General features: G+C 41.2%; 1 protein-coding gene across 1 annotated transcript; it reads left to right on the top strand.

The window, feature by feature from the left end:
- Positions 1–1,600: 1,600 nt before the first annotated feature.
- On the top strand, positions 1,601–5,376 carry FADD (Fas associated via death domain). The gene is made up of 2 exons (XM_050898343.1): positions 1,601–2,011; positions 2,474–5,376. Exons 1-2 carry the CDS (start codon positions 1,711–1,713, stop codon positions 2,758–2,760), a joined length of 588 nt encoding a protein of 195 aa, XP_050754300.1. The 5' UTR covers positions 1,601–1,710; the 3' UTR covers positions 2,761–5,376.
- The last annotated feature ends 8,231 nt before the right edge of the window (positions 5,377–13,607 follow it).

Raw genomic sequence — 13,607 nt, 5'->3', positions numbered from 1 at the left:
TCCTGGATGAGGAACATGGTGGGACAGGGGGGAGAGAAGGAGGCTGATGGAAGTCCCAAATTTATTGTGAATTTTGGGATTATCTGGTTAAAAATCCAAGAAAATATTGCTAATGCTATAGCAAAAGAAATGATTTTAAGGGAATGCTTACTTGGAGGAGACGAGGCTGCCCAATGTTCATGTAACCTGGAAGGATTATATGGGAAACAAATCTTGCATTCAGTATAAAATACGTATTTTCTTATATCATTGTGCCCACTGCTGTGGATGCACAGATGGGCTTCGTGCGTGCAGCCAGCTCCATACATTGGGTTTCTTAATCATGTGTAAGACTAGCTCTGTGTAACAGACTGAAACAGGATGCTGAAAATCTAGAGGTTTTATCTAACGAGGGCTTGTGCCTGTGGGAGTTTTAGAAATGTTTTGGGGAGTAGGAGCTGTTCCTCACGTTGGAATGTGAGACTGGAGAAGGAGATGTGGAAGATGATAACGCTTAAGTTCGTGTATCTGAGATGGCAATCTTCTTATGATAAGGACCATAGGTCTATTTGTGTGTTGCAACAGTAATAAATTAAAGGCTGTACTGGAAACAACTTGGTAATGGGGCAGCATGAGGAATCAACATGCCAGCGTTTGCAGAAGGAACAAGGAAGTCTCTGAACTACCTACATGTGCTGTGAAGAAAAACCATCACGGTTTTTCTGAACTTCGGGGATCTACAAAACAATGGGATGAACTTGAACTTTCCCATTTAAGAGAAGTTCACCACCTTTCACCTTGTATAAAAATTGCCTTTAAAATACAGGGACTTAACATTTGCCCTGTTTCTCCCCTTTTAAAGGTCAGGAGTTATTTTATGTCACAGTTAATCTTTGTGAGGAGCTGCAAACCTGTGTTTCCAGGGAATGGTGGGGGGTCTCCGGGGGCGGCCGAGGCCGTGCAGGGAGGGCAGAGGCTGTTTTCCTGGGCAGCTGCCAGGGAGGGACACCATGGGAGTTGTGTCTCTTTGGGAGTGCGGCTCTGAGGTGGCCTTTCTTGCTCTTCGTCGAGCGAGTCCTTTCATCCTTGTACTGCTCTCCTTTTCCCCTTTTGTAAAAAAACCCAAAAAGTAACCCTTGTAGGTATAGGTGCTCACAAGAAGTCCAATAATTCTGTATTAAACAGGGAACCTACAGTTCCCCCAACTTAGGGCTTGGCCAAGGCTGAGGCGCCGGGACCCAGTGCTGCTCCTCCTGCAGCAGGAGACTGGCCATGCCGCGCTCGGCTCCAACACACGTTTTGTATTCGGCATCACAAAGCAAGCCCGTTCGCCTCCGAGGGCTTTTGAGCACCGCGCAGTTCCGAAAACCAGGCTAACCGGCGGCGAGGGCGGGAATAGCCCCTCACAGAGCTCTCTGCGCCGCCGCCATCTTACGGCGCGCTGAAGGAAAGCCGCTGCCGTCGTCACGTGACTTCCGGGCAAGGCCGCCGCCAGGGCGCGGGCGGGGGGTCGGGGGCCAGCGCTCCGCCATCGCGGCGGGGCTGGGGCCGGGGCCGCGGCCGCGGCCGGGTCTCGGTCTCACCGCGCTCTCTGACCTCCCGGGCAGTCGCTCTGTGAAAACAGGAACGCAGTCCGCCCCCGGAGGGCGGAGACGGGACTCCGGCAGCTTTTCCGCTCGGCCTGTCTCTCGCCCCGTGCCTGGTGGTGGTTGCGGTGTAGGCCTCGGCACCATGGATCCGTTTTTGAGTCTGCTGCACTCTTTCTCCTCGAGGTTGTCGGACAGTGAGCTTTCTTCCCTGAAGTTTCTCTGCCGGGCGACAATTGGGAAAAGGAAGCTTGAGTCTGTCCAAAGTGGCGGGGATCTCTTCAGCATCCTTCTCGAGCAGCAGCTGATTGCAAGCGACAAGGTAGCGTTTCTGGAACGCTTGCTTGAGAGCATTAAAAGAGAAGATTTGGTCTCACAGCTAAAGCAGTTCGTAGAGGAAGGAGAAGTTAGTGCTCCTGATGATCAGCCAGATATGCATGAAAAAGGTAGGTGGATTATTTTTTTAATCCCCCGCAACCCCAGTAAATCTCTTTGCATGCTCTAGCTGTGGGTATGCTTAGAGCAAACACAGAGCACGGCTGCCCTCAGTTGCCTGCTGTAGCTGAGCCCACTGCTAAGGGTGCTTCTGCCACTAATTGCTGCACAGGACTGTGTTGTACGTTGGAAACATACCATGAGGGCGGCATATGCTGCAAACAGCTTTCTGGGGTGGAAATTTCTTCCCTTTTGTTTATCGAATGGTCACTCGGAAATCGTGCTGTGTACTTGGGATTCTGAGTATATCCAACGGCTTTTCAGAACATGGTGTGACTTTCAATATGTGCGATGCAGCAAGAGTTGTAGAGTTTTGCTAAAAAAAAAAAAAACCACAAACAACCAACTTTTAAAAATTTTCTCGTATTTCTTAGGAAATCCATCACTAACTTCATATATTTCTGCTATTTCAGGTCTTCAGAAGGCAGCTATTGAAGTCATATGTGAAAATGTCGGGAGAGACTGGAAAATGCTGATGCGAAAACTTGGCATTTCTGAGGTGAAAATGGACAGAATAGTGGCAGCCAATCCATTTAACTTGCACGAACAGTTGTTTCAGTCACTTCGAGAGTGGCAGAAATGGAAGGGAAAAGATGCAAAGGTGACTGACTTAATAAAAGCTCTTCGGGCCTGTAATATGAATTTGGTGGCAGACAGAGTTGAACAGAAGCTCTTGCCTCTGAACGCTGGAACCAGGTGAAATCAATATAAAAACACTTCCATGTCCCACAGATTTGGATGAAAAAAGTAAAAGTGCCTTCTACGCTTCTGAACCAAAATCAATATAACTGGTTCTGTTACTTATTCTGCCATTAATTTATGTGCGTTAGTAGGTTGATTTGTGGTCAGATGAAGATTAACACAAAAGCAAATTCCTTTCAGGTAATGCTTTGTAGTTTGATGCTTCCTTTAACAGTTTTTAACTTTTAGAAGACCTAAACTCCATTTTGTAGAAATTCTCACACTTCTGTTCTACCACCCACCTGAAAACAAGATTTGCTTTACTGCAGGTACTTTTCAGATAGATCTTCTCAGGAAATAGATCCATGGGACACTTCTGAGGCAACTGTAATTTAAAATTTCATGGGGAAGTTGGAGATTTTTTTTTTTTTTTGTGGCCTATTATAACTGTAGTGTGAAAGGGGGAAGGAGTAGACCTCTTAGCTGTGTACTGGGTTTTCTTTTTGAGTAGCATAAGGTAATATCTTCCATAATTTGTCGAATACATTTGCTCTCTGTAAAAGGATACTAAGATGACTGTAATCTCAGGCCCCAAGATTGCAGTGCAAGAGGGCTGGTAACTATTGTAGTGGCTTTTTCTTGGCAGAAAATGTGCCTGGGTTGAAAATGAACTGTTAAAATCAAATGTGTGTATCAAGTGCCTTCGTCATCCTGAAGAAAGTATTCTCCTGAAACTATCACAGAAATTGTGTGTGTCTCACAGATGTTTACATTACCCTCTTTTTACTGCCGTGAATGTTTTAAGATTCTTTACTATGAATCCTTTCATAACCTGTATCAGAGTCTGGTCATGTCTGCTGGAAGTTGCAGCTCACCTCGTTAAGTAAGCTGCAGTTATCTGTGCTCTTGGTAACAAAAGTGCGTACTGTAACAAAAACCTAGAAAACACTGGTTTCTTTTTAGTGGAGGGGTGTGAAAGCCTACTGAGAGCAAATATATAGTACAGACTTTTCTCTAGTGATACCCTGGGAAGATCAGCTATTTTTCACTACAGTTTGTTCTCTTCAAAGGTCGCTCCAGATCCAATAGCTCTTCCAAGTCCTCTGCCATTTTTTAATTCATTCCTGTTCCTTGACATTTTTTGAAAGTGGTTGTAAGCAACTCGCGGCAGAAAGAGGATTTATGAACGAGACCAGATTCAGTTTTCAGCTTTAATTTGGAACAGACTTCAAAAAACGGCCTTCACGCCTAACCTCAGGCTGGAAAAATTGCACAAGCTTCAAGACATGCAGGGATGTAGAGGCCTCTGGGGACTATCCCCTATGCGAGGGGGAAGAGTCCTCTGAAATCATTATTGCTTGAATGAGTAAGATTGTTTGTTACTGTAAACATCCTTCTAACTACATAAATAGATACTTGAAGAGGAGAGGCTTCTTTTTTGTGTACCTGTGTGACTTTTAGCTCCTTTCCAGTTCTTTTTACATGGTGCCATTACTGTGGAGGCCGGGTGTCAGCATATAATATACCACTACTCTGCATCAATGGCATGACATTGATAATTTTCAAGTTTGTTGCAGTTGATGCCTCTAGTTTGGACAATGACACTTCAATACTTGATTGTAGTTAATGGAAACTGCTGTAATGTGAACTTACCTTTTCATTAAGGTTTTTCCTTAAATGATTCTCACAAGTATTTTTCTAATGGTGGTATATTAAATATCAGTGATTGATATCCAAGCAAAGGAGCAATGGGTAATACAGATGTTCCCACTTGTCTGCCTTTTGGGCAGGTACAGTTCTCTAAGTACGTGCTCCAATACTTGTCAGTATCGATTGTCAATTCCAGACTTCGAGTAGGAGATACAGTGCTGCACTTCAGCTAAATGGCTAGCTCAAATGTTTTGGAGGTTTAATAGATATGGTCTTCATTCTACAGTATTTGAAGAAAAGGATTGCTTCAGACTTTTTTCCTTCGTGCCTCTAAGCAATCTTTGTGAGCAGAGTGGAGTAGAAGTGAAGTTAGCAAGATGAGTTATGTTTGTGGTGAAGCAGCTCGGCTGTTCCAAGTTCAATCTGTCCAATTACATGTTTTTCTTATCCACTTGTAGTAAGTCTTCTGGTTCACAGAAGATAGATTTATCTGGAATATTAAAAGCAGTATACTGCCTACTGCATATAACCAGGATATTTTAAGAATCAGTAGGAATAACTTGTTAGTTGTAGCCAAGCACTCATCAGCTACAAGAAATATTCTGCCTCAGAAGATGTAAAACTCTTGTTTCTTTAAGGATTTGTACATAGTGGATGTTTTACTACGTATGAAAGCAATGACCTAGACTGCATCAATCTGTGCAGTACCTCAGGGCCAATTAAAACTGTTTTTATTACAGATTTAGAAGTTGATTATGTGAGAACAAAATCAAATGGAACAAAATGGAACAAAGGGAACAAAAACTTTTTATTGGGAGGACGGGTAAGGGAAAAGGATGCAATTTATAAGGAACTGTGTTGTGATCTAGTTAGCAGTCTTATTTTCAAATGAAGTATTTTGGACTCAAATATACGTATTTTTGTAACTTGAATTCATGTTTTATATTGTATAATTTTGTGCACATTTCATTAAAAAATACTTTCTTAAAAACAAAAAAAATGGAACTGGTTTTTTATATTATGGGATTGCTGTATGATGAGATCTCTAATTGGGAGAAGATAAACGTTAAGGACACTCTTAAAGCAAGGATTGGTGCTAAACAGGCGTTATGTTACCAATGTCCTTCTCGGAACATTAAAAAAACCCCAAAAAACCAGGCAAAAAGCTTTGTCATTGAATTTCTCAGAAATGCTAAAAAGCCTACAGTTTTCCTAGCAGGAGTAGCATTTGAATGCTGTCACTCAGGGAAGCGTAAGAAAAAAAAATTCTCTGCCAGCCCTCAGGAGCCTAAAATTGAGTCGCAGTGCAGCGTATGCATGGGAGATAGGCCGCCTGTGAGTAAGTGCCTTACAATTGTTTTCTCTGCTAGTCATGCTGTGGTAAGGATGTTGTATTTGTTTTATAATTAATTAAAACCACAGCTTATAGCTTATTCTAAAGCTATTCAGGCTTTTAGAGGATGTGTTCAGAAGTTAAATTGATAGAGGCTTCGGTGTTCTATGAAGTATATACTGGCACTGAAGTGTTAGTGCACACTTAAAGCTTCGAATGCGTAAGACAAGTAACTTAATTACCCATTTTATCAAATCCTCTATGATACTCTGCAAGAGTATCTGCCTGTGAGGAATTACTAAAACCTTTTTCTTTTGGTCTCTTGAGAGTCTTGTTTCCTTACAGCCTTGAGAAAACAACACATCAAAACGTGCTGAGAGTAAAAAGTGTCATCACAGCAGAATTCTCATTTTGGAGGATTGTTTTTCCATGTTGCTTCACAGTCCCTTTCAGTACTTGCTTGCCATTTCCTATGATTTTTGAAGATAATCAATTACGTATCACATATTAAGGTTGGGTTTTTTTAAATTGCATTATTTTCATTATTGAGTTAAAAGAAGTTTTCTAGACTTTTAATTAAAAAATCCTCTTATACAAATTGGTTGTCATGAACGTTTCAAATGCAATGCTTTGTTTTCCTTTTTCTCCATTCCCCACACACAGGCAGCTGTATTTTCTCCAGCCTTTGTTTCACTCCTAAAATAATTGACTACTTTCTGAAATCTAATTGCTTCATTTAACTGTCTAACGCAAAAAGCTGAGTAACACATGCTGTATCTCCGAGCTCTCTCTGGCACTCAGCGTGTTCTTAATTCAGGCTTTCTAGTTGAATATTTTTCAATTTAAATTTATTTCTAATCACTGTCTTTGTTTCTCTCACAATTATCAAAAGGTGGTTTCTGCTATTCTTCCCATTCCCTGCATGGATCACCTACGTCCTTAAAATGTGTTCCAGCATGGCAAATATTTTTCTAAGTTGTTTTCCCTCTTTGATTTATTACTTTTTCTCTGCCAGTGTTTTTATTGCAAGGATGCACTGGTAGAATTATAGAAACTAGTTCACTATTTCAACCGTGTACCATAAAAATAGGAATTGTGGGGGTGAGATGAGGGGTAGGGGAAGGAGTTTCAAGTAAAGGTTCAAGAACTTTTGAAGAATCTGTCTTTGTCTTCGTAAAAATTTTCATAGCTGAGGATTACTTAACATTAAGAGGGTGTGTTGCAATGGGTCCTGGGAATTCTATGTTTGGAGATAAGGAAGCACAGCTTTACACAGCTGCCGGGAAAGCGCAGATTTATGCAGGCTTCTGCGTGGGAATCTGCGTGGAATAAACTTGCAGGCACTCTTAATGATTAAATAGGCATAAGTTTCATCCCCAGAGCTATTTCTGCTACTGTTTCATTCTTGAGAGCATTACACATTCATTTCTTAAAACAGACTAAAAATAACACAGGTTTGTTCTTATAAAGTTTCATGTAATATACATTATTAAAATACGTTAAGTTGGTAATACTGGTTGAGTTTAAATTCAGCAATTCCTGTGATTTGATTAGTGTTGGAAGTTGAAAACTTTTTCATCATTTTCCAAATATGCTGTGTGTACAGTTCTTGTGTGAATGGTAATGTAGCTTTCCTTTCTTGCAGCTTGGAGTTTAGTTTGTCAAAGAAAAGGGTAATGCTGTGTTTCCGGCAGGACACTGTACTTAAGACAGCTTTCAAAGTAACCAGCTATTGTAGCAAAGTTAAGGTTTTTGTATGTATTCTCTAAGACTCTGAAGAGATTGGTATATAAAAAATAACATCTCTGAAAGAGGTTTTGAGGATTACATCTCCAGTACAATGTGGTAAGTACCTTTGCTAAGGAAAGCAGCTTAGTGTCAACTTTGTATGGCTAACGTTTCAAAAAGTTAGCAAACTGGCATTTTTATTTACTTCATAGTGTTCAAGCCTCCAGATCAGGCTCTTGTGCTGTGTGAAGTTGCACAGAGATAAAATTGGACCATTGTCATCAGAGATGTAACAAACATCCAACTGGGATTTTCTGTGGCAGGCATTTTATTTACAGGTGAGCCTGATTTTATAGAACTCTTACATAAAGCAGTAATCTTGCAATTAAAAATGCTCACAATTTTTATAATGTTTTCTTTTCCATCGCTTAATTCCGTTATTCCTATTGATCCCAGCAGGAGTATTAACTTCAGAAAATAATTTGCAGAATTTAATCAGTGAGCACTTCTTATTGTTGTCTAGCTTTTAAAAGGGTTTTAACAGCTATTCTGCAAGTGTACCCACTAGCTGTGGCAAAGATTTGTCCAAAGGGACGTATGAGGACTGCATTTCTGTACAAAAGTTGGTAAGTGATTTTGGTATGCAAACCTGGTACCAGTTTTTGTATACAGTGAGCATACAAACCGTGAGAAGGGTTTGGTGTAAAAATTAAGCTACAACACTTTTCTTGTCATTCATGTCAATATGTGAACAATTGAGCTAAATGCTTATCTTTCTTTCCCCAGCAGTGGTCTCCCCGAGAGGTGCTTCCTGTCGCTTCTCAGCATATTGCCAAATTTTGAAAAAAAAGTTGCAGAGAAAATGTGAATTAAAAAGGCGCAGCACCTGGCAGGTCTGGGCCCATGGTTTCTGGGATCCACATCCTATTTTTTTTTTTTCTTTATGTTATGCTCAGTGCGAGCAGAATTTAGTCACAGCTTCCCGGCTGTAAAGTCCCTAATGTGGGAAACCCTGGATAGCCTGAATTACCCCCAAAGCCATTATTCCCATGGCAACCGCCGTGCACGGCAGTACATGGGGCATGCGGCTGCAGCACGCTACCTTCTGGCTATCCCAGCCAGCTGAATAATGTTTGGAAGCTGGTACTAATTGTGAGATTGGCTGCAGTCTCCGGTCGGCGACCATGTCAAAAATCCACGCTCCGAGTACAGGCATGTAAAATGAAATTTCTTGACTGAATTCTCTCCTTTCGGTTCCGCTGCCCCACTGGGACAGGGCACACGAGAGAACACAGGGCTAGAAATTAAGAAATTTACTTTCATCATTTTTCTAACCACCAGTTTAGCACATGGCGCTTCCATTTCTGTATCCAGCTTGAACGGTAAAATTAAATTCAAACTTGTGTGTCTAACTGCATGTTTGTGCATGAAGTAGCTAATACATATGCAGATGAATTAAAACTAATTAGAGCTAAAAACAACAAAGTGTACGTTTCTAGCTAACGGCCACTTGCAGCTCTGTTATATACCACCTAAATAAGTTATTCACTGTGGACCTGCTCATACAATTTTCTGTAAAATGTATTCTAGTTTTTACAAAAAAATAGCACTTTGATGCTAAAGAACTTCATGTCTCCATACGGTACGTGTGATTCTTTAAATCAAAATGTCAAATTCCACATCTGGCCTGTGAATTTTAAGGGATTTTAAATGTTACAGTGTATCTTAGATGACTGTATTTATAAGGCCCTTCACTCCATACAGTATTTTTTCCTTTCATTTCCTGGAACTCCACACTTACCAGCACTCCAGCCCTGACTCACTTTGAACCTTTATTCTTGTGACCAAATGAGTGACTAAGAATTTAAACATCTTAGTTTCATGTTAGACGAACATAATAAAACAGTAACATGACTAAGTACCTTAATGTGAGCAAGAGGCACCTACAAACCGTGGACTTTGATTGTAAGAGTAATTCTGTGGATGGGACCCTCATTTTCCACCCTGTACTCAGGACACGAATAAAATGCTGGGGAAGGAAGGTGTCCAAGCTGCTTCGGTGCTTAGCCAAGATCCCAAACAGTCCTTGAGCTCCTCGGCATCTGTTACTGATGCTTGTGCTCCCTACAGCCTCTGTGGGTAACTAAAAGCAGCTGGAGCATGGCATAAGATACTCCGATCATGATTTTCTCCCTAGGAATATCTCCTCCTTTCTCCTCATTTTGCTTAAAGTGGGAATGGATGCGGGAATCCTCATCAGAGTGAGAAATCCTCAGCCCTAGAAATTCCTGATTCTCCAGTAATCATTTCCAGTGGATAAGCTACTGAGTAGTGTGAAAGGACCAGATCATTTTGCAGCTTGAAAGCCAAAAACAGATTTCACCTGTCTTTACTTCTGTGAATCAAGGTTTGCAGAAGTGTCTAGACCAACAGTCTCGAAGTAGATACCATCGCAAAAACAGCTGGAATACTGAACCAATTTTAATTTCAATTAACACCCTTGAAAATCCTGAGTTTGCTTTTGCACATAATGTAATGCCATTATTTGTGCATTTCCTAGGTTAGTATTCTTACTGTTTCGTAGAGTAGTATTATCAGGGATACTTGCATTTAGGTTGAACTGAATTTTTTAAGGTTGACTGTTTTAATAATAGGTGATTCAAATAGGGTTGTGCCACGTCTTCTGCCAGAAGAGGCCTCACCAGCAAATTCTGATGTCTGTTGCTCAGGTCTGAGTTGTGGGGAGCTCAATTTGTTTTGTGAGGTCTGAGAAGTTCCCACAGGCTAATTCAGAGGAATTAGAGAAAGAATTATGGAGAAATTAGATCACGGTTTCTTTTATTTAAACGGTACCTGAAGTGCCCCATAAGCTTGTCCCATTTTCTCCTTTAAAAGGCTACTTTCATCCTTTATCTCCCTTCCACAAACTCATCCCCCCGCACATCATTAAATGTTGAATAACTGTAACACACAAGCCTGAGGGAGGACAAACACTGGTTTTCTCGGTGGTTTGAAGAGGACTTTGACATTTCTTGAACCATCCCTAGTTATTCAGACAGCCTGTTCCAGTGGCTTTTAATGTATTCAAATAGGATATGACAACCTCAGCGAGGGAAAAATGGGCACGGATGGAATTGCCAGGGTACCTGTAAGCAGGTCAGGGAATATCCTGTTTTTGAAACGTTATCATATCAAATGTTACAGCAGCAGCAGCGGCGGCTTCCTGTTTTTTCCATCCAAAGAGAAGTAATGGGGAGCTGCGGGCTGAAGAACGCTGCCACCTTCTTTCGGTCACGTATTTTGGTACTACGAAGGTGGCATTATTAAAGGCAGACAAAAAAGCCTCTAATCATGCAACCAAACTGAGCCCTAGGAGCTGAAAAACCCTTCCTTTGTGCACTCATAAACCTTGCTAAGAACTAACTGGTGTCCATGTACGCAGGCTTTTCTGCAGCGTTTTGGCTGTAAACTGAGACTGATAAGAGATGCTATCTCTATGAGCACTTAAAATTGGGAGTCAGGAACCTTCCCCGTTGTGACTGCTGGCCATCCCGACCTTTCTGCAAAATGTGTGATAAAACAACCCAATCCAGCAAAACATCACTGGATTTGGTACCTAAAGCTTCAAATTGTCACTGTAGATTTTGGCTGGCATCAAATGTGATGATTCTGGTTACAGCAAAAATCTGGTACTGCAGAACTTATTTTCATTTTGTCACTTACACTGAATATTCCCCTTATTAGCTGAATGTCCATGGACACGTAGCAGGTAAACGCTGAACACTTATGCAAGGAACATTACTGTTTGTACACAGCTTAAAGATATTTTGGAATCAAACTTGTGCCGTGTTATTTTGGTGAAAGGAAACTGTACAGTTTGAGAGACAAAGAAAGTGCTGGACACGAAAATGATGTGCCTCCCAAATCCTGATATGCTTGTATATGTGTATATACACATCTCTCTCTCTATGTGTGTGTATATAGCGTGTGTATACATATGCATACATATACACACACCCCCTTAAGTAAAGTTATATGATGTAATCTGGAATACAAGACTTTCCTGACAGGGCTATTTCTCAATACTGCTTCTCAAACGTATGTCTGTCACTTATAAGCTGTATACTAGCTCTGTAAAGAAATATATCCTTATGACAATCTCCAGGACCAGCCCTAGTTTTGCTGGAAACAACTGTGTTGTACTTCTGGGCCAACACTAAATATTGAAGTACAAATTCAGGGCCAGCTGCTGCATCTTCAAGAGGCAGAGCAAAAGTGATTTTAAGCCATTGTTTTAATCTCGCAGATTTAAATGCAAGAGTTGGCTTAATTCCTAGTATATGTTAGAGCAGTCACTGATTGCTATAATTTTCAGTGTTTTCCTTCGATCTAATATTTTGGGTCAATACAAAATCTGTGATGCTGACGTTAACCCTCTGTTCTCTTCCCTGTTACTTCTGCTCTTGCAGGCAGCAGCTGTAGACACCAAAGAAATGATTTAACAGGCACAGTGCAGTTTAGAAACGATATACGCGACCAAAGTGAATGGAAGAATCCTTCCTTCTCATTCTGCGTGCACTTTCGTGGTGCCCCTAAATGATTACGGCAGAAGATGGGTGAGTCCCTGCCATTTCAGTCTTTGGCTTCACAGGTAAAAAGTACAAAGAATGAGTTAGTGCCAAGTTCCTCGAAGGCTTTTGTGGCAAGGGCAACAGTTGACTAGACTGAAACTGCCAAATTAATCTCACCTTGGCTAGACTTAATATTTCACATTCGTGTATGAAGAAATGTTAATGATTCCTGGAAGTTTTAGGCATCATTATTGAAAATTGTTTAAGGGACAAAGGGAAGTTATAAGTTTATTTGGATTTGCGAGAGGATCTGACCTGTATTTGGAGTCCTGACTGATTGATTGTATGTAACACGAAAGGAAAAAGTGACCAATATTCCTCTGGCTCTTTGCGCAAAAGCTTCAGTGTATTGTGGCAGCTTCATTTACAGGCCTAAGCTAGAACCTGTTCGTGAGTCAATATTTATGTTGACTCTTTTAAATGTGAATTACAATGCAAACAGATGGTATGGTCAAAGGGTCTTTAATATGAACTGTGTTCAGGAGAACAAGGAATTTAGCTCTGAAATAAATCATTTGCCCTGCTTGTTATGGCACAGATGAACAATGTCAGGTCTGCTGTTTTTTCTATTATGAGTTATTCCCCTTTATATCTTACACATGGCTTTCAGCCATTTCCTAAATGTTTTTTTGTTATTCTCACCTCGTTTAAGGATTAACTTAACAACAAGGCTTTTTCAGCTGTTGTCCACCTTCCTAGAAATAATGATTTCTTAACCAAGAGCAGGGAGAGGACTACCTTTCATACCTTTTTCTCTTGTTTTTTTCTCTTCCAAGCTACATGCCGTGTAATCTTACTTTCAGCAGCTAGATTGTAAATGGCTTCTTATTTAATAACTGCCAGCATTAATTAATTGTAATTTGACAAAAGCTACGTAAATACCTCCATACAAAGGAACAAGGCATTCAGGCAAACAGAAAAAGGCAAAAAGAAAACTTGAGTGACTAAGAGTATTATCTGGCACAACACAGGGACGAATCTTTTGTTGGTAGCTAAGATGAGTCAAAAGACTGCATGTGAAGACCTTAATGGCAGCTGAGGACATGCTGGATCAAACCTCAGGTGAAGATAAAGACACTCCTTCAAGGTGCTTGAACTCAGAGGAATGACCCACAGGGATCGGTCAAGAAGCACAACCCGCTCACATAAAGTCTGACTCCAGAGAGTCAGGCAATATGAACCGTGGTGTTTGTGCTCAGAAACGTCCGTGTGAGGGGGTGCGTGGCGGGAGTCCGTTTTCGCTGTTATCCCTGCTATCACCGCTGCTGTCTCCGCAGGATGCCGCTCTGCCGTGAGTTTCCGTACGCACCGCTGTAGTGTGGGTACCGCTGTACGCACAAAGCCAAGCCTCACCTGGGACTTGGCACTTGTGTCTTTGGGACAGACAGAAAGCCATGTTATGCCAATATCAAGCAGGAGGTTAATATAATTAATTATGGTAGCATTAGCTTCAGTTTCCAATGTAAGTACTGCTCAGTAGTAGCTATCAGTAGCTATATGCAGAAAGCTGCATATGTCTTGCTC

The sequence above is a fragment of the Gymnogyps californianus genome, chromosome 5, assembly GCF_018139145.2.
Source record: "Gymnogyps californianus isolate 813 chromosome 5, ASM1813914v2, whole genome shotgun sequence".
In the NCBI taxonomy this organism is placed as follows: Eukaryota; Metazoa; Chordata; class Aves; order Accipitriformes; family Cathartidae; genus Gymnogyps; species Gymnogyps californianus.
This window is presented reverse-complemented; position numbering and strand designations above follow the sequence as displayed.

Excerpts from the sequence above, each read along its gene's own strand:
- FADD (XM_050898343.1), top strand. The coding sequence starts at position 1,711 with ATGGATCCGTTTTTGAGTCTGCTGCACTCTTTCTCCTCGAGGTTGTCG. Across the intron at positions 2,012-2,473 it reads GCCAGATATGCATGAAAAAG|GTCTTCAGAAGGCAGCTATT; the intron begins GTAGGTGGATTA and ends CTGCTATTTCAG.